The 27,842-nt window shown below is 42.4% G+C and overlaps 2 protein-coding genes across 2 annotated transcripts in view; both read left to right on the top strand.

The window, feature by feature from the left end:
- The window catches only part of cables2b (Cdk5 and Abl enzyme substrate 2b), a 350,065-nt gene extending 338,281 nt beyond the window's left edge, over window positions 1-11,784 (top strand). The window contains exon 11 of the transcript XR_013789131.1: window positions 11,760-11,784. The gene's annotated coding sequence lies outside the window, so the exon portion shown is untranslated. The remainder of the gene's footprint in view (window positions 1-11,759) is intronic.
- Window positions 1,550-27,252, top strand: LOC306917260 (metabotropic glutamate receptor 6-like; the record flags this gene model as incomplete). The annotated part of the gene is made up of 14 exons (XM_079495401.1): window positions 1,550-1,661; window positions 1,897-2,032; window positions 2,994-3,148; window positions 4,404-4,544; window positions 5,469-5,672; window positions 12,613-12,752; window positions 13,648-13,770; window positions 14,586-14,850; window positions 16,715-16,950; window positions 18,118-18,279; window positions 18,651-18,800; window positions 20,649-20,789; window positions 23,383-23,487; window positions 27,175-27,252. The coding sequence occupies 13 exons, from the start codon at window positions 1,550-1,552 to the stop codon at window positions 23,470-23,472; spliced, it is 2,055 nt and encodes a 684-aa protein (XP_079351527.1). The 3' UTR covers window positions 23,473-23,487; window positions 27,175-27,252.
- Window positions 27,253-27,842: the final 590 nt, after the last annotated feature.

A 27,842-nucleotide genomic window follows, 5' to 3' on the forward strand; every position in this document is an offset into this window, starting at 1 on the left:
GATGATGTATGATGATAAGAGCACTCACTTCACACAGGTGTATCGCAGTTAACTAATCGTGCATTTCCCGTCAGTGTGTTGGTTGGGCACGTGACATCATGTGACATCCTCAGGGATGGAGATCCCTGATGTCATCAATATTAAGCCCATATATGGAGATCCCTGATGTCATCAATATATTATTGGCCAGCAACTCTACATCTGGCCTCAAACCCTTAGATCTCCATATATAGAGCTGACCTGTTCTAATATGTTGATCCTTCCCCATCCGTCCTTCCTCATCGATGTCTCCCTTTTGACTGATACCTGTTCATTTAAACTCTAAACGGGCCTGCCCCAAAGTTATTAGTGCAGCGTGACCGGCAGCCAGCGTATGCCAAAGCGCCAGCGCTCGCCCAGCAGTCTGCTGTCACTCATGCAGATGCGTGCACACGCATCTGCATGCGACCTCGCCCTTTTGGGCTTCTCGCCCTCAGGCATCAGGCGCCTATGCGCCTGAGCACGCAATTGATGACTTTGATTGGCTGAGGTATGATGATGAGTTTAACATTGTTTAACGTCGTTTAATACAATCAGATAGGACTTTACTGTTTGGATGTATGGGCTGTCTAGGCCAGAAAGGTTTTATTTTGCCACTCCGTAGGTGTTCCCGCATATCTTCCGGGTATGATAGACAATAGAGGGTATGATGCATACCCTCTATTGTGATGAAAGGTGCCGCTCACTTCATAAGAGTGTGATTTTTCTTTGCTGTGGATTTTAACTTTCAATTCTCTTTTTCAGTTTCATTCTTGAAAAAAAAGTTTGTTTCGGTTTTCATTTTTGTTCATTTAATCCGTTTCAAGACCTGGTGTGTACATTCATTTTGTAAATAGTAATAATCTGACTTTCCCATACTTTACTTAGGCTGATATCACATATAGGCTGTAATGTTCAAATAGTGAATCTACCTGAAGACTAAGCTGTTGATAAGATGTTGAGAGTGACTGACTGGCAGAAAGGTGTTTCTCTCCGTATCTAAGAAGAGACCTTGAGTAACAAAGGTCTCGTCATTTCAACAATTTCAAGACAGATCCCATGTATCAGCTTCAATTTTACATTACAGTGTTCCATTTCCAACTAGTATTTTTTATTATTTTATCAGTATTTCCAATTTCAATAATTTATCCTGATTCCTGTGTGAGTTCTATCCCCTTATTGGATAGAATTATTATCACAACCTGAAAATGTATTTTCTGTTCTTTTCTATACTAAAGAGCTGGAGAGACTCCACCCCTCTATACTCAACAAACAATGAAATTACCATACATGCGACAATTACAATCATAACTAGTTATACACACTACACAGTAACACTTAATTTAAAAATATCACTTACATAACCATTAATTTTCCTTTTTATTCATAAAGCTTTGTTAACTTGTAATCTTTATCGTGTTTCCAGATTCCTCAGATCAGCTATGCATCTACGGCACCAGAGTTGAGTGATAACAACCGGTATGATTTCTTCTCCCGGGTGGTTCCTCCGGACTCCTATCAGGCCCAGGCCATGCTGGACATAGTGAAAGCTCTGGGCTGGAACTACGTCTCAACACTCGCCTCTGAAGGAAGTTATGGGGAGAGTGGCGTAGATGCCTTCATACAGATATCTAGAGAGGCTGGTAGGGTCTATTTTATTGTACTTTACTACATATATTCTACACATTTCAATTTTTTGTGCTTTTTTGCGAATGGCACAGTACGATCGAGAGAAGTCAAGCTCTCTCTCTCTCTCTCTCTCTCTCTCTCTCTCTCTCTCTCTCTCTCTCTCTGTGTGTTGTGTTTCAACATTCATGTGAGGGCTGCAGAGCATGGTCAACTTTCAAGTTTCCTGATGAAATCATATTTTGTGTGTAGGTGGAGTGTGTATAGCCCAGTCTATGAAGATCCCCAGAGAGCCTAAACCAGGAGAATTTGATAAAATCATAAAGCGACTCATGGAAACATCCAACGCCAGAGGAGTTATTATATTCGCTAATGAAGACGACATCAAGTATGTGTGTACACCTCTGTCTGTCTGTCTGTCTGTCTGTCTGTCTGTCTGTCTGTCTGTCTGTCTGTCTGTCTGTCTGTCTGTCTGTCTGTCTGCCTGCCTGCCTGCCTGCCTGCCTGCCTGCCTGCCTGCCTGCCTGTCTGTCTGTCTGTCTGTCTGTCTGTCTGTCTGTCTGTCTGTCTGTCTGTCTGGAGAGCTTTCTTTGGGATCTATGCCTCTGACACAGTACCTGCCAAAAAGTCATTGCAGCTTCTACCTGTTGAATGAAAGCTTGTTTCTGCCTCAAAATCACTTGAGAAGTAGCAGTGGCGTGCACAGACATTTAGAGGGGCAGGTGCTCAAGTTAAAAAAAGGGCACCTTGTGCAGCGCGTGGAACCGGCCGGTTGCCTTAATCTATTTTGGGCGGGAACCCCTTTTGGTGTTAGCATTATGTTATGCTTTAGCTATTGAAAAATAGCAGATCTACAAGCTCATAGCTTTTTTTTTTTTTTTTTTTTAAAAGGGCACATTGCCAAAAGGGCAGGGGGTGCTCTAGCACCCCCTAGTGTCTATCTGTGCACGCCACTGAGAAGTAGCCTGGGCACCATTTCATTTAGGTATATGATCCTGTCGGGAGCGGATGATAGTCGACCGGCAGGAACAACAGGCGGCAACTTCCTTTTCCCTCAAACCGATTTTTCTCAATAAAAGCTACAGGCTACGAGAGCTTTTATTGTTTGAGGGAAAGGGAAGTTGCCGCCTGTTGTTCCTGCCTGGCGCCTACAAAACAATACTACAACGATATCATCCGCTCCCGACAGGATCATACAGACTTTTGAAACAGAGACCAGGCTTTCCTCCGAGGTGGTGGAAAGCCTGGTGAGGCGAGGTTACTTGAGAAGTTAAGAAACGGGAACATTTTATATAAATAATATATTTTCTTTACTTCATTTATACTAATTTCTAATTTCTTCCATGTAGGCGGGTATTGGAGGCAGCAAAGCGAGCCAATCTGACAGGTCACTTCCTGTTTGTGGGGTCTGACAGCTGGGGAGCGAAGAGTTCTCCAGTCATCGACCAAGAAGATGTTGCTGAAGGGGCAGTGACCATCCTGCCCAAACGAGCTTCTATAGACGGTACATTAATGAATGAATGATGCAATTCTGTTGTAATAGGCTCCGTGGCGTGCATATAGTAGTCCCAGCTTTCCACAAGGTGACATACCTTTTCCTGTTCAAATCTGATGCCAAGCCGATCAAATGAAGCTATGAGAAAATGAACTGGAGCAACACCTTCTGGAAACCTGAGACTGTAAAGCTGTTTAAAGTCAGACTGCGATGGCTTTTTTGGTCATTTTATTTTGAAGTTTCAGTCTGAAACGGAAGCCTGTATGTCGACTCGTCCCTTCAGGCTATGGGACGTTAGCGTCTCAATCATTGCACCCGTGTGTGTAGCGGGTGCAATGATTGTGTGTAACAGTCCAACAGGTATTTGTCCGACACATGCGTTGCTGGTTAAAACTCACCCGTGGCTCCCTGTGAGGTTAGGGTTTGAGGTTGGGTGTCAACTAATGCCTGTCGGACTGTTAGTACGTCGGAAACAAACACATGCACCCGTGTGTAGCAGCGCTACTGTTTGTTTGCAAGTGAGAGTGAGACGGCCAGCCAAACATGTTTTATACTACGTGGCTTATTTCTAACCTATAGGGCTTTAACGTATGCCATGCCTTACCTGCAAGTATTAAACACTTTCCGTGAATTACGCATTTAGGAGCTTCCACTATGCGTAAACGTTATCTTGCGGCCACACAACCCACTATTCATTTTTGCCGACTCCTATATTTGCGGGTGGAGGTGTGTCTGTAGGCGTGTTGATGCGCTTTCCATATATTTGCTATCTTATACATACAATGTGGTTTAGGACAACGGAAAGTGCCTCTTCAAATCACCCGTAATGCAAATCCGTTTGATAAAAGAATGCGCTCCTGATTTGCAGCTGCCTCGACACAGAACATTCACAGCTCAGAGGTCTCATTCTGTCTTAATTCTCCACAAATCTCTTTTCTTACGGAAACCAGTGATAAAAGTTGGAGATCCATGATTTAGTAAACTAATTTAGTAAACGCATTATTGATCACAATGTGCCATCTATATAGCGCTGCCTCCCTGTCTGGCTGAGTCTACTGCTTGCTCTCTTTTCAAATCCTTTATTATAAGTTTACAACATGGCGCCAGGTCTCTCTCTGGCATTGTGTGTATAGCCACAAGACCAGGTCCAGCACAAAGAGGAGAGCACACAGCAGAGCCAAATCACACACTTCTACTTAAGTCACCCTGACTGTGTGTGTGTGTGTGTGTGTGTGTGTGTGTGTGTGTGTGTGTGTGTGTGCAGGGTTTGATCAGTACTTCATGACTAGATCTCTGGAAAACAACAGAAGAAATATTTGGTTTGCTGAGTTTTGGGAGGATGACTTTCGCTGTAAGCTGACCAGAGCAGGAATGAAACTGGAACCAGAGAGGAAGAAATGCACAGGTAGGTGTCACGGTGCCGGGCAGAGAAGGTGTAGGACCCAAGTGCAGACAGTAGCAGCGGAGGCAGAATTCAGGTGCAAGATCCAGGTTTTATTAACAATGCAGGGTAACAGGCACGAGGAAACACAAGGAACGAATACTAGGAACAGCTCAAAAACAGGACTGAACACAGCGACTAGAAACAACGACTCAACAGAGAACTGAACACACAAGGGCATATAAATAGACAAGGGATAACTAGACACAGGTGAACACCACTGACGATCAACACTGGGATAGGATAGGCTGGGGAACAAAGGGGACACAGGTGGAAACACTGGCAATCACAGGACTAGTGAGACAAGACAGGAACAGAACTACAGGGGCAGACAGGAAGGCACAAAACAAGACTACAAAATAAAGGTTCACAGTGTAAAGCAGAACTGCAACTACGAAACAAGGAAAATACAGACTACAAAATCACAGTAACACAAAGAAGTAAAACACTAACTAAAAACCAAGGAACACATGAAAATCCAAAACATGTCACGAACGTGACAGTAGGACCTTTGCATTTGGCAAAATCTAATTTGTAGGTTTGTTGTAACTAATCAATGAATCGATAAAGTCCAGGACTATTGGTCAACTAAGACAGTCCTAAATAACTGTTCCATTCTTTTTAATGAAACGGTTATAGTTTGGGTTTAACATTTTTTACTGTAATTGTATTTGTTCTGTTTTGACAGACTTTACTCAATGGACTGAAATCGTTTATTACAAAGTGCTATAATAATAGATATTATTATTACTTTATCTAAATCTGTCTGTCTGTCTGTCTGTCTGTCTGTCTGTCTGTCTGTCTGTCTGTCTGTCTGTCTGTCTGTCTGTCTGTCTGTCTGTCTGTCTGTCTGTCTGTCTGTCTGTCTGTCTGTCTGTCTGTCTCCAGGAAATGAGAGGATAGGTGTAGATTCACCTTATGAACAGGAAGGTAAAGTGCAGTTTGTCATAGACGCTGTCTATGCCATGGCTCATGCCATCCACAACATGCACACTGACCTTTGCCCTGGTTCACCGGGCGTTATTTGCTCCAAGATGGACCCTGTGGAGGGGCCGCTGCTTCTCGACTACATCAGAAGTGTCAGCTTCAATGGTAAGAATTTGGAATTTACACCTATTCTATAAGCATATCGGTATGCAATCAGTGATCAGATTTATTTCAATATTGTTTTGAGCAACATATGAATATGATTCGATTCTGTGATTCTGCCTTTCGATTCTGCCTTTTATATTTAGACAACGCATTATTGGGATAAATGAGCCTAGATGGTTCAATACATGCACACTGATGGCAATCAATCCAATTTCAACACTCATGTTCAACAATAAGGTGACATGTTTGAGAGACTCTGCATTGAGGATGAAAAATGTATTTATTACCTGGGCAATATTATCCTTATTATATGTGCTTTAAGATCAACAATTTGCCATTCCAATATGTACTTTCGTCAAACATAATTTTTGTGCTCAAACGGCAGATGTTTTTCAAGCACTTGATTCTTTATTAATCCGATTAATAATAATTACAACAAAAAGTTCCTGCTGTTATGCGTCTCCAAAGACAAGTGGCAAGGAGAGAGAGGGAGAGAGAAAGGAGAGGAAGAAGGCATACATTTCACTAAGTAGCCTGTCTATTTTATTGCTGATAGAATATGTGTTCGAATACCTCTTGTCGTTTAGGAATGTCATTAATCCATAGCCTCCATCAGTTTTCCATGGATATGGAAAACAGATCCTGCTGCATCTCTGTCATGCTTTAATAATTCAGTTAAAGGAATAACCTATTAACTGAGAACAGGAATGTTAGGTTGATATGTCAAGACATCACAGATGTCTCTTGGGCATGAGGCATATCGTGATTCTGACCGCAGTGATTCTGGTCTCAGCAGCACAGCCACTGCGTTTTGGACACCTCATTTCCATGATGTGATTTTATTTATCCCCGTCTGCTGACATCATTGTATCAATTAATGCTCCACCCACACATTGTGGAATTAAAACTTCCTCTGCAGTTTGCAGGACGTCCTCCAAATTCGCTGCCGGAGTAAATAAATCAATAATTAACCCCTTGCCAGTGTTTTTCCTTACCGTACCAGTAGTCACAGAATACTTTTTCAAGATTCAAGAATTTATTTGCCATGTCAACAAGTTGATAGGAATTTGTCTTGGTTCATACTCAACATATACAGACAACCATAGATACAAAAACAAAAAGGACAATACAATACAAAAACCAGCAGCATAGGGAATTACATTGTTTTTAAAGTGCACTATGCATATTGCTACATATACATACATCTAGTTCAGATGTCTAATGGCTACGAGGTAAGTGCTATCTCTGAAGCGAGATGTTGAGCTCTTGATGCTTCTATATCTCCTGCCTGATGGGAGGAGATTGAAGAGGTAATGTGCAGGGTGAGAGTTGTCTGCAATGATTTTTTTTGCCTTCCTAATTATTCTGGTGGAATAGAGTGAGGAAAGTGTAGGGAGGCTACATCCAATGGTTTTTGATGCGCGACGTACTACTCTTTCCAGCTTCGATTTGTCTTGAGAGGTTGTGTGACCAAACCAGTATCTCCAGTACGATCGATCCCACCATCGTTGTTAAACACACAGGTTTTCAACCCGACCATCCGCTCAGTAGTTAGGGTCCATTGAAAATAGCATGCTGACCGACACGGACAGAGACACAGAAGCCGAGATAAAAGCTTTTCTAAAAGTGTCACGTGGGAGCGGACGGCAGCTGTTTTTTTTGTGATCACGTAATTTCCTGGTTCCTGGTTTCAATGAGAGTCAACTGACTCATAGGTTAGCGAATAAAGGCCATGTATAGCGTAAAAACTACAGGCGTCCAAAGACCTTTGGCAGTGGGGGTTTCAATCTCAACGATCTCAAAAGAATGAGTTAAATACCATTGCGCTATGATGAAGGCACAGCTGCTTCTTAATGGTGATGGTACCCGACGCAGTTTGTGCCTTTCGTTAATAGATCATTTAAACAGGTGTGACCATAGCTGAATGGGTAGAGAGCCCGTCTGGGAAGCAGAAGGTCCCAGGCTAGATTTCCAGTCCTGGCAATGTGTCAAGGTGTTCCTGAGCAAGACACTCAACCCCTAGTGTCGCGAGGCCCGACTGTTGCTTCCCACAATATTCAAATGCTTCTGGTCATACAGTCTGGAGCACGGAAGCTCTGATCACGATTAAAATATAAAGCAGATTTGAAGCCTCCTCCCTATTCTGTTTCGTCTTTACAGTCGCACAAATTTATCCTATTATAAATCAAAATCATCTAAGCATATATAAGTCGTTGCTTAGCAGAAATGGAAATAAAAAATAAAGATATTTTAAAATATATTTTCTGATTTCGGGAGGTGTAGTTCCAGACTCTGACTATATAGCATTTGGAGATTGTGGAATAGTGGAGTAGGTGAGACTACTCAACTCCTAACTGTCTGATTGGCTCTTCCACTTTTTGGTTGCTGCAAAACGGCCACCCAGCACTTGTGGCCAGACTGGTCTGCAGAAGACCCATGTTAATGTGAATGAATGCGACCGGGATGGTTTACCAGGCTAGTAGTTAGTAGGGGTTGGTTATCAGCTCCGGCCTCCGGGTCAAATTTTAATTGTCAAATAATCCACTTTATGATAAGATACTAAATATAGTAGTCTTTGGTAAACATAAATTACTTCAAACTTTCAAAGTTGATCTCATGTTGTACAGAAGTAGATTTTGGAATTAGTGTTGATAGCGTGCTATCATTATATAGCCCAAATGTATAACCGTCCTGCTTACATTTCTCTCTAATAGAGCACCGAAGTCCTGACGTCACTTTCAGTAGAGGGCACCAACACACAGGTTTATAGGTTTTTTATTTGTATTGAAATCTCCATAGGGCGATTTTATGTCGCTTCATATAAGAACTGTGTTTGAAAAATAAACCGATCACCCCGGCCTTTTCACTCATATGGATATGAAGCATCGACTGAAGGTGGAAATGTACAAATATACCCAAAGAGTAACAAAATAAGCGTTAGAAACGAGCCAAACAACCCAGAGACTACATTTCCGGGTAGGCTGCTTCTGCCCGCAGCCCGTCGCACAACAGAAACTGAATGTTAATTACGTTTATTTTTATTTTTATTTTTATTTTATTGATATATAATGTATCGTGGTTAGTACGAGTCGAGTCACCACCAGCTGAGCTTACGTCAACGAGGAATCTCAGGAACGCAATATGTTGACAGCTGGGCGTGACGTATATGCTCAGCGACATTGCATTCATATGTAGTTTCAAGTCTTTTGCGGTCACATTAATTCCATTTTCTCTAGAAACTGGCTGTATCAAATATGAATGGACATCATTAACGACGCACAGCCACTCCCCTGACAGAAACGCCGGGGTGGTCGGTTTATTTTTCAAACACAGTTCTTATATGAAGCGACATAAAATCGCCCTATGGAGATTTCAATACAAATAAAAAACCTATAAACCTGTGTGTTGGTGCCCTCTACTGAAAGTGACGTCAGACTTCGGTGCTCTATATAGTATTCAATCAATCAATCAATAAATCTAAACCCATCATGACCTCTGACCATTAGAACACAGAGACAGTAGTTCCCGTTACTCCTGTTTGCAGGAAGCTGTAGTTTGGAATGTTCTATGTTTAGAACAGGGGATCTATTTTTTATGAAGACTGTTGCCTGGAATGGGGAGAAAACATTGAAGACTACAGCAATCAGTGACTAGCTGTCTCTGTCATTCTGTATCTCTGTTTCTTTCTCTGTCACTCCTCCTGTCTCCATCTCTCTTGACAGACAGTCACACACACACACACACACACACACACACACACACACACACACACACACACACACACACACACACACACACACACACACACAGAGCACACAGAGCTTGTTCTGACGTTGCAAAGGGTGTGTTATCCACTGGGTTTGAATAATTGAAGTGAAACATCTGGCAAAACCACAAAGGGAGAGGGGTGAGGAGAGAGACGAGAATAGGAGAGTTGAGGAGTGAGGACAGGAGAGTAAAGAGTGTGTGTGTGAGGGAGAGATTAGACTAGAGAGAATGAAGAGTAAAGCTGTCTGAGAGAGAGAGGAGCAATAAAGGGTGTGGGAGGTGTAGTGTGAATATATGACGTCTGTTGAATAAATCACTAATTCTGATTGGTCAATTAAGGACTTCTGCAGAATAACAGCTGTCCTGCCTCTGTCTCTGTATGTTGCTACTGATGCGGTTCTAGTCGTAGAAGCTGATGATGATGAACAGTTATCTTCTTTCGGAAGCTTGTAAGCTAATAGTAAAATCAATACTTTGTTATATTCGTTATATTATTGATTTAATTCACGTAGTAGCTGTGTAGTAAGCTGGATAATGTACAGCAAGCCAGACATGATTACAAAATAAACCCGACAAGGTAATGCAGGACAGAATAGTAATGTCATGGACAGAACACACAGAACATGAAGCTCCTTGAGCTTAACCACCAAATGATTCCCTAAAAAGCATCGAGTGAGGATGAAGCAAATGTATCATGTCAGCATGACATGATCCAACTGAGACAGCAGGGTGTCCTGGTAAGCTTTTGATATTGTCATCTTTTCATATGCAGCTATTCATAGACGAAAAAGAATTTATACTGAAATATAACTGTTTTTCCTTTCTTTCAGAGAATAATGGAGCTTGTTGATGCATCACCACACCACATGTCCTAGTCCTCATGTGTATGTACAGAATCACGGAGAACCACACCAGGCCTAGGTGTCTCGTGCCATTGCTATCGGGCAGAAACCTTGTATCCTTGTATCAGAAACCTTGTGTTTATGTTTTTAACGAATGCCCTACTTCGTCTTAATTAGCGAAAATAGCAGATCTGCAAGCTTGAACATTTTTTAAGTGAAAGTGAAAGTGGTGGGGTTAATTTTTTCCATTATGTTGAAAAATAAGGACCCAGCTGTCAACCATGGTGTATCAAAAGAAAGGAGGTCGCACAGCTCGTACTCACAATGCAATAACTTTTTTTTATTATTATTTTGACAAAGTATGTCTTCTTCAGGCTATGAATACAATATAGTTGGAAAGGTTCATATTGTACTCAAGGCCTGTTCCAGAGGACGGGTGAGGCCAAATATATCCACTTTTGTAACTGCATGTGACAATGTGTCATTTCATCACTACCTTGAGATGACAGCCTTTCACTGAACTCCCGGTTCCTCAACCCCAATGAGTCAATGAGGAATGTTTCTTCATCGTGAATGTGGAAAGTACACAACCATCCACAGCATCGGATTTATGACCTGGACATGACATGGACCTGAAATAAATGTCCTCTGTGTATTGACATGTGCAACCAGATGGACTATACCTGAAATTGTAATCTGTATTTGATTTGATATTTTTTTTCATATTCGATTTTACATCAAAACATTCCATAGAAACGAACTGACTAAACAGATTCTGATATTGACATCGTACAGAGCTCATTGAAGAGACATTATGCATGGTCCGTTTGGGGGGTTGCCACAATTCGGAACACGTGCCCGATCAGAGTGGACATCCGCTCATCCTTTCAATTTCAATGTGAAGAACATATATATATAGCCTACTGTAGAGAGATTCCTGTAATTAATAGATATTGCACATGCATAATAAATATTTCTTTGGTAAGAGCGTGGCTAATATAGTTTGTGTGCAGTGATGTGATAGTTTGTTTGAGTGAGTGAGTGAGTGAGTGAGTGAGTGAGTGAGTGAGTGAGGGAGGGAGGGAGGGAGGGAGGGAGGGAGGGAGGGAAGGCCTATTCATAGTCCAGTTTTTGGTGAAGAGGTGACCACCGAAAACTACAACATAACGTCACGCCGCGGTGGTCTCCGCTCACACAACACATTTCTCTGTTTTTACTAACCACTGAAAACTGGACTATGAATTGGCCTTGAGTGAGTGAGTGAGTGAGCGAGTGAGTGAGCGAGCGTAATTTTGTGAAGGATAGTACTAGGCTGACAACAACGTCAGTAATGTAGGAAATGTCCATACTGGCTCCATTGCATGGTCTTGATAAGGGCTGATGATGTCAGCCGTCGATGTCGATATTAAATCGTCTGATAACATCCACAACCACTAAGGAGAGTGTTGTTTGTACTGTCCCCTGCTTAGTTTTTGAGTGGTGCAACCACTCCCTTACGGAGCTATGTGTGTGGGTGGGTGGGTGCGTTTGAGCACAAAAACAGCATGGTTGTTTTTCACCACCTGTGTGCAACCTAACACACACAAACACACATGCACATATTCACTGTATATATGGTGATTTCGGGTGTGCCAGTACAGTACAGTACAGTACAGTACAGTACAGTACAGTACAGTACAGTACAGTACAGTACAGTACAGTACAGTACAGTACAGTAGAGGGACCCCCACACGGTAACTCTGTCATTTCTCAATCGTTTCGGATGCGGGGCGGCTCGCCAGAATCGGGCCGGCACCCTGGGTGCTTTCCTGTGGGTCTGGAACTCCCCCCCACACGGAGTTACACCACTCACTTCACACGGGTGTGTCATGTCATGCTGCCAGAATTTCCCACCTGGGGATTCATTAAGTCCCCCCCCTCCCCTCTCTCTCTCTCTCTCTCTCTCTCTCTCTCTCTCTCGTCCTCTCCACAGATGGTCTGGCTTCAAATCCAACCCAATGCTCTTTACTCCATGCCCCCCCTCCCTCTTTATCTTTCTCTCTCTCTCTCTCTCTCTCTCTCTCTCTCTCCCCCCCCCCTCCCCACCATTCCTGTCTCACTATCACTATCAAATAAATTGATCAGAAACAAAAGATTAACTTAATGTAGTGTGATAACAGATTCTAAATTCAGAAATTGTCATTATGTCGCAGAATAATGTGTGAAAACGCACAGTGAGGCGCTCTACATTTCCCTGAAAATAACTACTCTTCTCCTGTCTTATCTCCATTGTGTGTGTGTGTGCGTGCGTGCGTGCGTGCGTGCGTGCGTGCGTGCGGGTGCGTGCATAGGCAGCGCAGGAACAAGTGTCGTGTTCAATGAAAATGGAGATGCACCTGGTAGATATGACATCTTTCAGTTTCAGATGACCAATCACAGTCATCCTGGCTACCATGGCATTGGACAGTGGACCAACAATCTGAGACTCAATGTAAGTTAAGGAAAACCGACACAGATCCAAGTGCAGAAATCTTACGACCAATTATAAGAATGATCGGCCGCTGATCAGGGGTCCCGTACACGGACAAATGTGGCAAATTTTAGATGTTATCTTTTACTAGAGACCCTTACCTTTACCTAGACCCCATTATTGAATGTCAGGTCTCCAGGACACTTATTTACCATGACACTATGGCACATTAGGAGTCCAACTAGTACTAGTGGTTCTCAAATGTTTAATTTGCAACGACCCCCTTGCAAATATTAAGAGGGTCCTTGCAACCAAACGAACCCGTCACATTGTACACTCTCAGAGTTACAGACTTGGTCATTCAGGGCTGGCTTTTTGTGTATGTCTAAATTGAATTTAGACAGAAATGTCCACCACAAGCTGGCCTGGTGATCAGTCTTGACCCCTGGCGCTGATGAATGTGGTGACTGAAAACAATCCTCATTTAAATATCACAGCTTTAAATATTCTCAGTTCAGGGACCTTGCCCCCTGGAGGTGTGTGGAGATACATCCAAGATGAGAAACTTTTCTGACCTCGAAATAGACACTCCAACCCCGCTTGATTACTGCTGTCACAATAGTTCTGAAATATTAAAGAGAAGTAGGCAGAAAGGTCTTGAGAGCTTGATTCACAATATTGTCAGTGGCGTATTGTGGATGAAAAGGACAAATAAATTGAGCGAAAGACTCAAGTGTCGAAAGAGGGAAAAAAGCGTCTAATAATATTTACCGGACCCAGACAGATTTACTATGCGGTACCACAAGTCCACGCTGAGTTGAAAACTTGAATTCATGAGTTGTTCCTAGCCTCCGCTCAAATCGAGACATGTCATTAAGTATCCCTATAGGTTCTGCTTGTGTTGTACTTTATATAGGTGGAGGAGATGCAGTGGTCTGGTGGAGAAAAGGAGATTCCAGATTCTGTGTGTAGCTTCCCCTGTTCTCCTGGAGAACGTAAGAAAATGGTGAAAGGAGTTCCCTGCTGTTGGCACTGTGAGGTACGTACAGTGCCACGCACGCACGCAGGCACGCAGGCACGCACGCACGCACGCACGCACGCACGCACGCACACACGCACGCACACACACACACACACACACACACACACACACACACACAAATGCATATTTGTTCATTCGGATAAGTATGCACAGGAATGCTATGCACAGTTTGCACACCAAGGTCCTTGTAGTGGTACCAGCCCATGGCAGAAGAATCCAAATGACTAGTCTTCAAGGTGGCCGCACACACTAGCCTAAGTGCCGATCTTGTATTATGGACAGAATAAATAAATGTATGGAGAGAAAGAAAAAACTCTTCAAATGCAAGAAAATTGTGGGAAATGGGATTTCGGTTTCGATCTATTAGACCATCATCAGGTTATTTTAACCTGATGAAGTTTTTTATTTCGGTACGTTGGGGCCCTCGTCTGGTATTGTCCTACGCACCTGTCGCCTTTGTATAGGTGTGCAAAATACTTTACTTTATATTGCTTTTTATTATGGACGCAAAGAAATAGAAACCAACATTTCGGCAGATAACTGAAGGGATACCCTGAAGAAGGCAGTTGTCTGCCGAAACGTGGTTTCTATTTCTCTGCGTCCATAATACAAGATCTCACTTGGGCTACTACTGTGTGCGGCCACCTTTATGTCTCTTGAAGACTATAGCCATTTGCATGCAGACAGATAAAACGTCACACCTACAATATATTGTCGCTGTGGAAATCCTTGAAATACAGAGATTTCAATGTTTCTACCCGATAGCAACGATATGTTTCCCCTGTTTTCCCTCTTCTATGACCCTCTCCCAGTTATGTGATGGTTACCAGTACCAGGTAGATGAGTTCACATGTGAGAGCTGTCCGTTTGATATGCGCCCCTCCCTCAACCGGACCTCTTGCCGACCAACACCAACCATCAAGTTGGAATGGCACTCCCCGTGGGCCATAGTCCCCGCCTTCTTGGCCATATTAGGAATCATCGCCACATCCTGTGTGGTCATCACATTCATGAAGTACAACGACACGCCCATCGTTCGAGCGTCAGGGAGAGAACTGAGTTATGTACTATTAACAGGTAGGTACTATACTACTGCTACTATGAACTGTTATTACTAGGGGATATGGGAGGCGCAAGTACATAGGTTGTTCCACCGACCCATTTTCACGTAACGCCGGAAGTTCACGTCACCAAATTTGCGGCATATGTTTGGATAAAAAAAAAAAAAAAAGCTTAAAAAAGTGATTTAATAATAGTAGAGTTCTTCCCAGAAATATAAGTATATAAGTAGGGTAGGCCTACAATAATAGCCTACTAGTCTATTTGACAAATGGCACTGTCGCCCCGACAACTGCAGGTACATTTTTACTTAATTTCAGCATTACTGTACAACAGGAGAACAAATGTTGTTGCAGTGATTATTCCCAATAGGAGATGATTCAGTATGTGTTCCTCCAACTACAAGGACAAGGTCAAATATGTATATAAGTGTAACTTGTGTAAGTGGGATGTAAGTGTGAAGTAAAGACTGGGGCCAAAAGCGTTATTTTGAGTTACTTCCTTAACTGGGTTGTTTTCCCATCACTTTCATGCTTTAAAACTATTTAAAAAAAATGGTGTATGGACATACTGTACATGACCATGTATCATGCTACCTCTGGCACACATCTAACTATTTTAACCAGATTTATCTTTCCCTTTTTCTGGGAAAGGAAACATTGTTTCATTTTTAGACAGATATAGCATGAACTTTTCTTTCTTTCTTTTCCCCATTATTTAAAGAAAATAAAAACCTTCCTTTGTCTTGACTTACTAAATTAGTAAGTCAGACTACAGTAATGTCATCCAGAATGCAGCAGCTAGAGTTCTAACAAGAAAGCTGAATGCATAACACTTAATTCTCAGATATCTGCACGCTCCACTTCTAGTGAATAAAATATTGCTGCTCATCTTTAAATCACTGACTTACATTATGAACCCTTGAGAAATCTCAGGACGCTTGGGACCAGTCTACTAACTGTTCCCAGAGTTGATGGCGACACAGCATTTAGCTATTCTGTTTCGCATAGTTGGAACAAACTTCCAGAAGATCTGACACTTGCTCCAACTCTGACTACTTTAAATCCAGCCTAAAAACGTTATGTTCTCCATTCCTATTTATTATTATAGTATTGTTAATGTTAAAAACCCTGAAGTTATATTGTACCAGTAAGACGCCCTGAGGGCGAGGTCGCGCTGAAACAACAGGTCTGAGAATGCCCATATATGGACCTTTTTTTCTTCTTCTTTTTTTGACATTTTCGGGTTGGGTAGGGCGTAAATGTGTGCTAATTTGTAACTCCAGGCGGGGCCTTGGGCCAGCCCAGTTAGGGCCCAGGTAGGGCCTTAATTTTCGGGCCTGTTGAGAACTCCAGCTGCCGGGCACAGCTGTGCTAATAACTTTGGGGCCGGACGGGTAGGGAGGGATCAACATATGGAATGTCAGAACAGGTCAGCTCCATATATGGAGATCTAATGGTTTGAGGTTTGAGGTCAGATGTAGAGTTGCTGGCCGGCTCCATCAGTGTCGTGGAGACGGCCATATACTGTATGGAGGGTGTCACGAGGGGTGACGGACGGACTGACTGACAGATTTTGCAGTTTTTCATAGTAACCTGCGACCTATAGTCACAATTAACATACTCTACCATACCGACTGGCTATAGTAACGTTTTATTTCATTAAAATAAGTCCCACATTGAAACTTTAAAGGTGATGAAAAAACAAATAGACTTCAACTCAAAAAAATGTGTTACTCCAAATTAATTTCATTAGACAGACAGACAGACAGACAGACAGACAGACAGACAGACAGACAGACAGACAGAGCGAGCATTGTGTTATGACAAAGTATAAATCAGACTTAATCATTCTCTCTCTCTCTTTCTCCCTCCCCCCACAGGTATCTTTCTAATCTACCTGATAACGTTCCTGATGATCGCTGAACCTGGTGCTGTGGTCTGTGCATTCAGGCGGCTGCTGTTGGGTCTTGGCATGGCCATCACGTACTCGGCCATGTTGACCAAAACCAACAGAATCTACAGAATCTTTGAACAGGGAAAGAAGTCTGTCACTCCTCCAAAGTTCATCAGTCCGACCTCTCAACTCGTCATCACATTCATACTAATATCAGTACAGGTAAAACTGTACTAAAATAACTACCTAACTAATGATCAACTCATTAATTTATGCCTATAAGGTGACCATCTGTTTGTCTGACTGACATATAATGTTATTAACTATCATGTATTTTATTATTAATAATAAAATACATATTATTATTATTTATTATATATATATTTTTTTTATAAGCCTGATGAAGGCTGCATAGGCCGAAACGTTGCTGTTTCCCTATTAAAGTTTTTTCACTGCATTTGAAGACAGTGTTCTTTTTCATTATTAATATAATAAAATACATCAAATTATGAATAAAATACATTTTATTATTTATTAACTATCATGTATATTGCAACACCCCCCCCCCCCCCCCCCCCCCATACCCCATATTGCTTTTTCAGTCATTCGTACACAAACGCACGCACGCACGCACGCACGCACGCACGCACTAAGGCTGTACCCTAACCCTGTTTTTAGGACTCGAACTTCGGCAGGAATTTTCGAGCGAACCTTCGAACCATTCGTTTCTAATTAATTTGAAAAATAACCTTCGAGCTCCAACTCTGACTACTACATTTTTCCAGCCTAAAAATGTTATGTTCTCCATTCCTATTTATTATTATAGTATTGTTAATGTTAAAAACCCTGAAGTTATATTGTACCAGTAAGACGCCCTGAGGGCGAGGTCGCGCTGAAACAACAGGTCTGGGAATGCCCATATATGGACCTTTTTTTCTTCTTCTTTTTTTTGACATTTTCGGGTTGGGTAGGGCGTAAAAAGTGTGCTAATTTGTAACTCCAGGCGGCACACTGCACACTGGCGCATCGGTTGTGTGCCCCCCTGATTATTAATAACATCTAAACATGTAACATGTAAACACAACATGAACGCATTCTCGCCGAGAAATATTTTCGAGTTAAAAAAGGGGGGAAAAAATAATTTTTAAAATAATTTTAAAAAACGAATGGTTCAAGCCCATTAATTAAGATTCGAGTGCCAACCCTAACGAGCGAAGGTTCCCCCGAATGTCCGGGGATATCCTTAGCACGCACGCACTCACACACTCACACACTATACAGTACACACCACGTACTGTAATATACAGTAGGCTGCACTCACGCAAAATTGTATTTCTGTTGTTAATGGATCCTCCATTTGCATGTGTGTGGTTGTGTCCTGTGTTTTAGGTTCTTGGTGTGTTTGTGTGGTTTGCTGTAGTTCCACCCCACGCCACCGTAGACTATGAGGAGCAGCGACCACCTAACCCAGAGTTTGCCAGAGGAGTGTTGAAATGTGACATGTCTGACCTGTCATTAATCTGCTGTCTGAGCTACAGCATAGTTCTGATGGTGAGATTATCACTTTTGGTCAAATCTACAGACTAGTTCTGATGGTGAAATATCTGTATTCTAACAGATCACAGAATAGTTCAGATAGAGAAATTATAACTTGTTATATAATCTACAGAATAATTAATACGATGAGATTATAACTTGTTCTAACAACTACAGACTAGTTGTAATGGAGAGATTATAATTTGTTATGTTAATACTACAGTAATAGTAGTCATAGTAAGATTAATATATCATTAAGATGATGATATTAATACAGTAGTGCAACAAATGACAGTTTTTCACCAGCTATTGATATTGGTATTGGTTCAGTATCATTTGATGGATGTGTGGATGTGTGTTTGAGGAATGTGTGCTGTTGTTGCTAGGTAACGTGCACAGTGTACGCGGTGAAGAGTCGAGGAGTTCCGGAGACATTTAACGAAGCCAAACCCATCGGCTTCACTATGTACACCACCTGCATCATCTGGTTGGCCTTCGTACCCATTTTCTTTGGTACTGCTCAGTCTACTGAGAAGGTAAGGTGGGAATCTAACACTACACTACACCGTAAAATTATCAGGGATCATTTTACTTTGAGAGTGTACAAAAGTAACCAAACTAACTGTACACTCTCTGATGTAAATTCAAATGTCACTGTCTAACTAAAGTCCAAAGGGTCGAGACGGGACGAGACGGTTTTTAGCGTTCGTCCCAGCGGTGTGATATGCCCTGTTGCACGTCGACCCAAGTCGACCCAAGTGATTCAACTGGTTCAATTCAATGGCCCAAACCACACCAATGGGTCGACAATGACATGCATCTACTCGCAACTGTTTGGAGACCCATTGGTGTGGTTTGGGCTTAACCGAAACCAACACTAACTAACTTAAACTATCTCTCTTTTTAAGCCCCCTTTCTCCCCAATTTAGTCATTATGCCAATGTATTCCTCCAACAAACACATGATTTCTGTGTGTTTTCACTGCTGTTGTATCCAAACTGGCTCACCTGCTTGTGAGGAGAGCTCACCGGGAGGACCTCCGTCGCACTCCTCCCGCCCAACACTCCCCACCCCATCCCATAGGAGTATGTGCAGCGACAAATTAATCTTCCCTCGCTCACTCGGCCCTCCAGCTTGACCCGGAAATCGTTCACATCCCAAATGGTAATTTGTTTTTGGAGAAGCCGAGATCGGAGAGAGAGTAAGCTCCCTAAGGCGCTTGCAGTGTGAAACAGCCTGTTCTCATCCACACGCCGGAAATGTTCTGTTTTGTTGTCTCTGTCTCCAATGGGATGTACAGTAAGTTGTATGGGAGATGGGGTGTCTAAAAGCTGTGCTGTGTCACAGACTTCAAAGGGATGTTTGAGAACAGACAAAACTTTGGTCTGCTCACATCCTAAAAAATGTAACATGACTCCATGAATGCGCTTCAGCGTGTCTGGACGAGATACCTTTATTTACACATTCATACTGTCCACCGGTGTGGATGAATGCATGTTAAACAGCTCAATTCATAAGCATAAGAGACATACAGTACAGCATCCCGGACAAGGAGGGAGTTGGCAGAAATGTGAGTATTAGGAGAGGATTACACACACACACACGCACGCACGCACGCACGCACGCACGCACGCACGCACGCACGCACGCACGCACGCACGCACGCACGCACGCACGCACGCACGCACGCACACACACACACACACACACACACACACACACACACACACACACACACACTTATATTACTCCTAAACATTTTGCCAAACATCACACACACGTCTCCTATCCTCCTGGTGGAGACCTGTGCCCAGAAGGGCACTTTTTCTAGTTTGTAAATAGATTTACCAATGCTCTCCTCTTCTCTGTTCTATTCTCCTCTCAGCGCCCCACCATCTCCATGGTAACTGATTACTAGTCTATTGTGTATTGGAGTTACAGAATAACCTGCAGGCTGACAGATAAACTGCAGCCCTGTCGTTTCTTTTCCGCTATTCAGTTTTCAATTCAGGAGTTTTAATGGCATAAATGTTTAGAACAACGTTGCCAAAGCGATTATGCCTATTACAACTTTTAAATAACAATTAGAGAACGTTGTTGGTGTGTGCGTGCGTGCGTGCGTGCGTGCGTGCGTGCGTGCGTGCGTGTGTGCGTGCGTGCGTGCGTGCGTGCGTGTGCACTGCTTATATCATCTCCTCTTTTCTCCTGTCTTTTCATCTCTCTTCTTTTCATCTCTTCTCTGCTCTTTTTGTACCTCCATTCTGTCCATTTCTCAATAGATGTTGATTCGGAGAGACACACTGACAATGTCTATGTCTGTCTACCTCTCTGTCTCTGTCTACATGTCTGGCTGTCTCTCTATCCGTCTGTCTGTCTCTCTCCAGATGTTTATCCAGACGACCACTCTGACTGTGTCCATGTCTCTGAGTGCGTCCGTGTCGTTGGGGATGCTCTATATGCCTAAGGTTTACGTCATTCTGTTTCTCCCCGAACAGAATGTTCAGAAAAGGAAGCGGAGCTTTAAGGTATCACCGACAGCCATGGCATGTACCCCCACTCACAGTTCTCAAACTCTGCCCGAACTCGCCCAGGCCCGACCCGACGTTTTCGGGCCGGGCCTAAATTGTATGCTAATCAGTAGGGCCGGACCGGGCCTCGGGCTCCATGAAAAGAAAATATATACATTGCATTTTTTTTTATAATAATACAAATAATAGTTCTGTTCTGTCTGTTTGTGTATTTATCTATTATGAAGATGGTGCCACTGCTGACTGGCGTTTCACTTTTACTCTGTGTAGAGTTCTCAAATTCTGCCCAAACACGACCTGACCCGACGTTTTAGGGCCGGGTCGGGCCTAACATCTATGCTAATTTGTCGGGCCGGGCCGGGCCAGGCCGGGCCTCGGGCCTGATCAGTTAGGGTTTTCATAGTAATCTGTGACCAACAGTCGCAAATATCCACAACTTTTGCCTTAAAAAGTCTTGAATTTCATTTGTGAAATGCAAGGCCTTAAAGGCTTAAAATGTATGTTAGTTAAGTTATAGGACATTAAATTTGATCTGGGGCAGAATGAATGTTAGTTAGTTGCGGCGAGAGTGAGGTCTAGCCAATACCAACTTGGGATTCCTAGATAGCTGCCCTCCACAATTTCCTATCCAACATAAGGTTCTTCAGCTCTTCAGTGTTGTCAGCCAAGCTGTCGCGCCGCAGCACTTCTACATAGGTGGTACGCTTCTTTCCCCTCCTGGCTTTGCCCTGGGTTGGCTCCCATAGGGTCAATTTACTTGCCTCAAGTTCTGGGTGCCTGATGCATGTGCCCTGCCAGCCTTCTCTCTCTGACTTTGTCCATGACCCGTGGTAGGTCCCATAGAGGTCCACATTTCTGATGCGGTCCGTCCATGTGACACCTAGTGCCATTTGTAGCATTCTTGTGTAGACTCTATCCAGGGCTTTTTCCTGTTGTATTGTAAGGGTCCATGTCTCGGCCCCATACAGCAGTACTGACTCCACAGTAGCTATGAACTCTTAAGGTCTTCTCCCATATATGATTTCCACACTCTCCTCATCCCGTGCAAGGCTTTCCAGGCAAGTGCTCTCTGAACCTTCAGATCCTATTCAGTTGAGGCAGTCCAGGCCCCGAGGTACTTGAAGTCCTTGACTCGCTCGAGCACCGTCCCGTCTGCAGTGGCAAAGGTTTTGTCCTCGGTGTTGACTGTCATTACCTTTGTTATCTTTTAATTTAGCTTGAGGCCGATCTTCCTGCACTCCTTTTCTACTGCCAGTAGTAGCTCCCTTCCTTTCTCAACTGTATCCGAGATTAGGGCGATGTCGTCTACATAGTCGAGGTCGAGTATTCTACGTGCCTATAGAGTTCCAGAAAAGTTGGTCCAGATGATAGAGTCAAGCTACAGCCAGACTCAAGCCAAGGTTCAAACCTGTGACGGTGACACCGAAGAATTTGAGATTCTAGCAGGCGTCCTATACAGGGTGACACTCTTGCCCCCTTCCTGTTCGTTGTAGTGATGGATCATGCACTGAGACTTGCAATCAATGGCAGAGAGGAGGCTCTAGGGTTCACTCTGGTCCCGAGGAAGTCAAGGCTAGTACAGAATGAATGAATCCCATATAACAAATGCGATAGAGGTCTTATGTGGCTGTGATCTGCATTTTAACTCAAAAGTAGTTCCGATTTAAGGGCTGATTTGTGATTTTAGGGCTGCAATGCGGAGACGTAAAAACTCAAAAACACAACGTTGCAAGCAAACCATGCTGGCTCAGCAATGGGGAAATGCAAGTTTAACGCTTTGGGTGTTATCAATGATGCTGATTAAGTAAGTAAGTATGTAACGTAAGAAGTAAAGATTACAGCTGCTGTGGCTGATAACATTTGAAGCGGGTGTTAAATTAAAATGTGCAGGCACCCTGGCTGGTGGTAGAAGGAAGACACTGGGGCAGACTCGGGACGTGCACCCTGCTAAATAAAGGCTATAACTGTCCGAGTCTGCTCCAGTCTGCTCCAGTGCCTTCCTTCTACTTCATATTCCAGTACTGCTCCTGAGATGCACCGGACCAGCCTAAAATAGGCTTGAGACGCGGTGAAACCCCCTTGTGCTTACCGCTTACCCTGGCTGGTGCTGGGTATTTTTTTGTTTGTTTTTTAAGATATGTTTATTTGTACACATTATCACATCAGTATCACAGTATCACATCAGTATCACATCAGTATCACATCAGTATCACAATCTCACTTATTTTTATGATTATGATTGTGATTATGATTGCGATTGCGATTGTGATTATGATTATGATTATGATTATGATTATGATTATGATTATGATTATTATTATAATTATTGTGATTATGATTATAATTATGATCATTATTATTTAAACAAGACATACTGGAAAACGACAAGACACAAAAAACAAAACGAGAAAAATACAGATTTTTCTTCACAACTGTGCTGGCGAGTGACATAAAATACTCTTTATTAGAATGTATATTAATCAGACGGGTAACTGCATTGCTATTAGAATAGACTACGATCTAACCTTCTCTCCATCTCTCTGATTCTGCTTCTTCTTCTCCATCTTGTCCTGTCCTCATCTCTCTCCAGGGAGTAGTCCAGGCAGCCGCCAGTATATCCACCAAGTCTATAGACAAACAGAATGGAGAGACAAAGATTGAACCAGACCGATCGCAATGAAACACCAAACTAGAGGTATCTGTCCTATTCTATTCTGTGTAGTATGCATAGGATGTATAGGACGTTGCATCAAATCCTGGCAGGCAGGAGACATGTATGAGCTGATCTGATTTGGCAATTAAAAAAACTAAACTTTAGGCCAATCCTATCAGGATTTATTTTATAGCCCATACATTGAATTTAGTCACCAGACATGTTGGTAGGTGGAGAACTCTGATCTGATGGAGGCAAGTAAAGTCCAGTTGACGCGCAGTGGTTAGTTTAAATTCCAGTCTTTCATCTAGGACAGAAACATTATATATGCAAAGCTTTTTACCTGCACTTCAAATGCTGGAGCACTCATAAAGTATGCACATTTATTATTTCAGCGAGGTGTGACTGAAATGGTCTATGGTGGAGTGGGTGAACAACTGGGCGATAGAGTTCTGGATGTATTGGCTTGATGGCCCGGGTATCGGAGGAGACCCGAGGCTTTCTTCACCCTCCCAATGACTGATTGTGGGGGTTAGCAGAGATGGAGTACTTGTAGAGAGGCTGGGGAATTGGGAATTGGCTATACTAAATTGGGGAGAAAATGTTTTTCTTTTGTCTTGAAGGGGCATGTTTTGCACAATAACAGTCTTTTCATTTAATATGTCTGCCCACGATCTCTGATTCATACAGTAGGCTACGTTTGTTTACCTCAGTCACTGATACTAAAAGCTAAAACGGAAATAAAAAGATTTTGAAAAGAAAAGAAAGAGAGTTCTGGATGTATTGTAATTGATGTAGGATCTTGATGAATATGCCACGGAGGATATACTATTGCAATAATCCATTCTTGAGGTGATAAATGCATGTATGAGTATTTCCACCACCATGAAAGTCACAAGACCTTAATCTGGATATGCTCTCAATTATATATTTTTATTAGGTTTGTCTACATTCAGATTTAATAGTGACTGTTTCCTGAGTGTTTCCATTGCATTTGGAAATGTACCCACAGTCTAGCTGCTGACCAGCACTATGACAGGCCTGCAAATCATCGTTTTAAGCTTGTTAATAATACTTAATGGCACGGTATGTGTGCTTCTGATAGGCAACCTTTGATTAAGCTATGACTGTAAATTGTCTGCAAAATTGAAATGTGTAAAACGAAATGTCTCAATGAAGAAATGTACGTATTTTAATTAAAAGTTTCACCTATTTGGGCAGCACCTCTGCGGCTCACTTGGATTATGCTCTGAGGCCCTCTGCTTTAGAATGTATCTCTTATTGTCCTCTCTTTGCCTTTTAATTAAACATTTTACAGTATATTCATGTTTCAAAAGCTCATTCATTAGCTTATATAACCTTTAGATCACCTCGGGGTCATTTCAGTTCTCTATTACTGTCACTCTCTGTAAAGTAACTCATTGACTTCATTAATTTGGTTCAGCTGGCACCAACTCTGTTTGGAGTATGTCATCTTATCTATTATGCTGCTGCTGAATTCTAAGTGTTTTTTCTTTGTCCATTTTAAGCTCTATAGCAAAACACAAGGCAAAATGACAAGGCACACAAGCCCTAGGGTGGTGAGTGTAGACAGGGTGTGTGAAGATGGAAAGCAAGTGTAGGCCTACTGAAGCTTCTCCTGTGAGGTTTTCAGAAATATCCAATACAAAGATTAAAGCGCACAGGTTGATTATATATGAATATATTTTATATCCCAGTAGGATACTGGGATTTTCATCCAAAAGAGGATTTATCATGGGCAGCTGGTGCTTGTTTTCTGTAAAACATTGTATGGTGACATTTGAACTCCAATATCAGATTATTTGGAATGGATGGAAATTATCTTAAATGGTTAGAATCTCCTCGTCCGGACAGTAAACATTTGATTGATTTCAGTACACAGCACAGCACATGTGTGTCTATGAATTATTAATTTGTGATATTGTAGAATTTTGACCTTTGACCTTCAGCTGCCAGAGTTGCACAGAAACCATTTATTATGGGATGGATACTTCCTGTGGCTGTAGGTGATGATCCATTCTCGCTTAGGCTTAGAGGTTTCTATCGATATCTTATCTGGTCTCCTAAAACAGGATATCTATAACTCGCCTTGCCTTCTCTTATCTTATCTTCTCATGTATCAATGTGTCCTTCATTCTAATGAATCTTCCAGTGCAGTTCATCGACACATCAATAATATCACAGCCACGACCCTCTAGAAAGGGGCTCTCCTTGTTTTTTTCATGCATTCTAGTTAAAAAGCTAGTTTGTTTCACCTCAGTAAGCCCGATTTCGACTGCAGCATTAGCACCACACATCACGGCACTACACCACACCACCCCACACCACATCAAAATATCTACCGTTTCCATTCAAATAAAGTACCCCGTCGCAGTACCCCAGATAACTAATTATAATTCAATATAAAGTATTATGTACAATATGATAATACACTATATGGATTATAACTGATTATAACTATGATAATTATAATACACTAAAATAGATTCTATTGTAAAATATAATCTATTGTAATGCATTACAGTAACGATGATCCTGGTCTAAATAAAATGTCAGTGAGTGATCAGGCATTATGAAGTGTTAGTCTTAGCCTAGCTCAGACCCACCCTATACTTTTTAGGCACTCATTTAGTACCACTTTGACACCACTTAGCCCATTCCTTGCAGTGGAAACGGTGGTACAATTAAGTGGGCGGTGTGGGGTGGAGTGGTGTGCGGCCATTGTAGTGGAAATCGGGCTTAAGTGAATCAAACTAGCTTTAACAAAACAAACGAAAAAACAAAGCAAAATATAAGAGCACCATATATGTGTAGGGTACATGAAACGCTGTCATCTATTGTTAACAATGAATGGAGGATGCATACTGTATCATAATACGACCCATCAGGGGTCATCAATATGTCCGTACACGGACAAATGTGTCCGTGGAACATTTTAGATTACACCATAATTTACTTATTTTGATCATAAGACCCAAAAAATGACTGAATGTCAAGTCTCCAGGTTTTATTTTTTCAGAATATGTATGACACTGATTTACTACGACAATATGGCTTATTAGGAGTCCAACTAGGCTAGTGGTTCTACAATTAGCAAGGACCCCCTTGCCCGGAGTGTATTCAAAAAGAGGAGAAGCTACCATGGTTCTCCCAACTTTACTCTTGATACCTCTCCACTACTTGGGGACTATGATGGCAGCAGTGGCTCGGGGGTAGAGTAGCCGGTAGAACAGCCGAATGGGAAAACAGTGAGGTTTGATCCTGGGCTCCCCCAGAGTTAGAGTCAAAGCGTCCTCGAGCAAGACGCTGAACCCCTAATTGCTCCCGATGTGCAGGTGCCTTGCATGGTTTCCTATTTGTGTATGAATGTGTGTGTGAATGGGTGAATGTAGCCTAATGCACACATTTCTATGTAAAGCGCCTTGGGTAAAAGCACTATATAAATGCACCATTTTCCATTTACTACCGGTACTTAAAGTTGAAAAGGTTGCTGATGTAATGCAGAAGAACGGTGTTGAATAAATGAATAAAGGGGTTGTAAATAACTTTGACCTCAATTTATGCTTTACATAAGTAGTCAATTATTGGCTGTTTATAGGCCTACCCTCCAAGCTCTTTGGATTTAGTGTTCCCCCTCCTTACAAATTCCAATTTAACCCCTGTTCATGACCCCTAACATCTAGCCAATGGATTTTCTTATCTCTGCAGGTCACTAAACCTCCACCAATCAAATGACTGGAACCTGAAGGCATCATCATGGAGATTATATTGTTCATACTTCACACACACGTGCGCGCGCACACACACACACACACACACACACACACACACACACACACACACACACACACACACACACACACACACACACACACACACACACACACACACACACACACGCGCACACACACACACACACACCTCCACTGGGAGCTTCCACCTGATTGGTTACGTCAGGATCTACAGTACACCGTCCTCATTGGTCCCTGAACAGGACATGGATCTGAGGCCCGCTTCAAAGTGCACCGATACTGAAAAGGATACAAGGAGAATGAAATTGTCCAGACCACCACAAAATGTCCATTTAGACAATTACCGGTAACCATAACCCTGGTATCAGCATCAACTGGATCCACCTAAGCACAAAGACTGTTCATTTGAAACACTACACGCATTGATTATCTACATTGTCCTACACCTACATTATACCTACAGTATAGCACAATCTAAACCAGAACATATCAGGGAGCACATCAAGCATCAAGAGCACATCAGCAAAAAGATATACACATGATGATGACACATCAGGAAACAAAACTCTTTGTTCAGTCAGATACGAGACAGTGATGTCCCGATGAGTTTGACTGTTGATGTGT

The sequence above is a fragment of the Electrona antarctica genome, assembly GCF_951216825.1.
Source record: "Electrona antarctica genome assembly, chromosome: 2".
NCBI classification, from domain to species: Eukaryota; Metazoa; Chordata; class Actinopteri; order Myctophiformes; family Myctophidae; genus Electrona; species Electrona antarctica.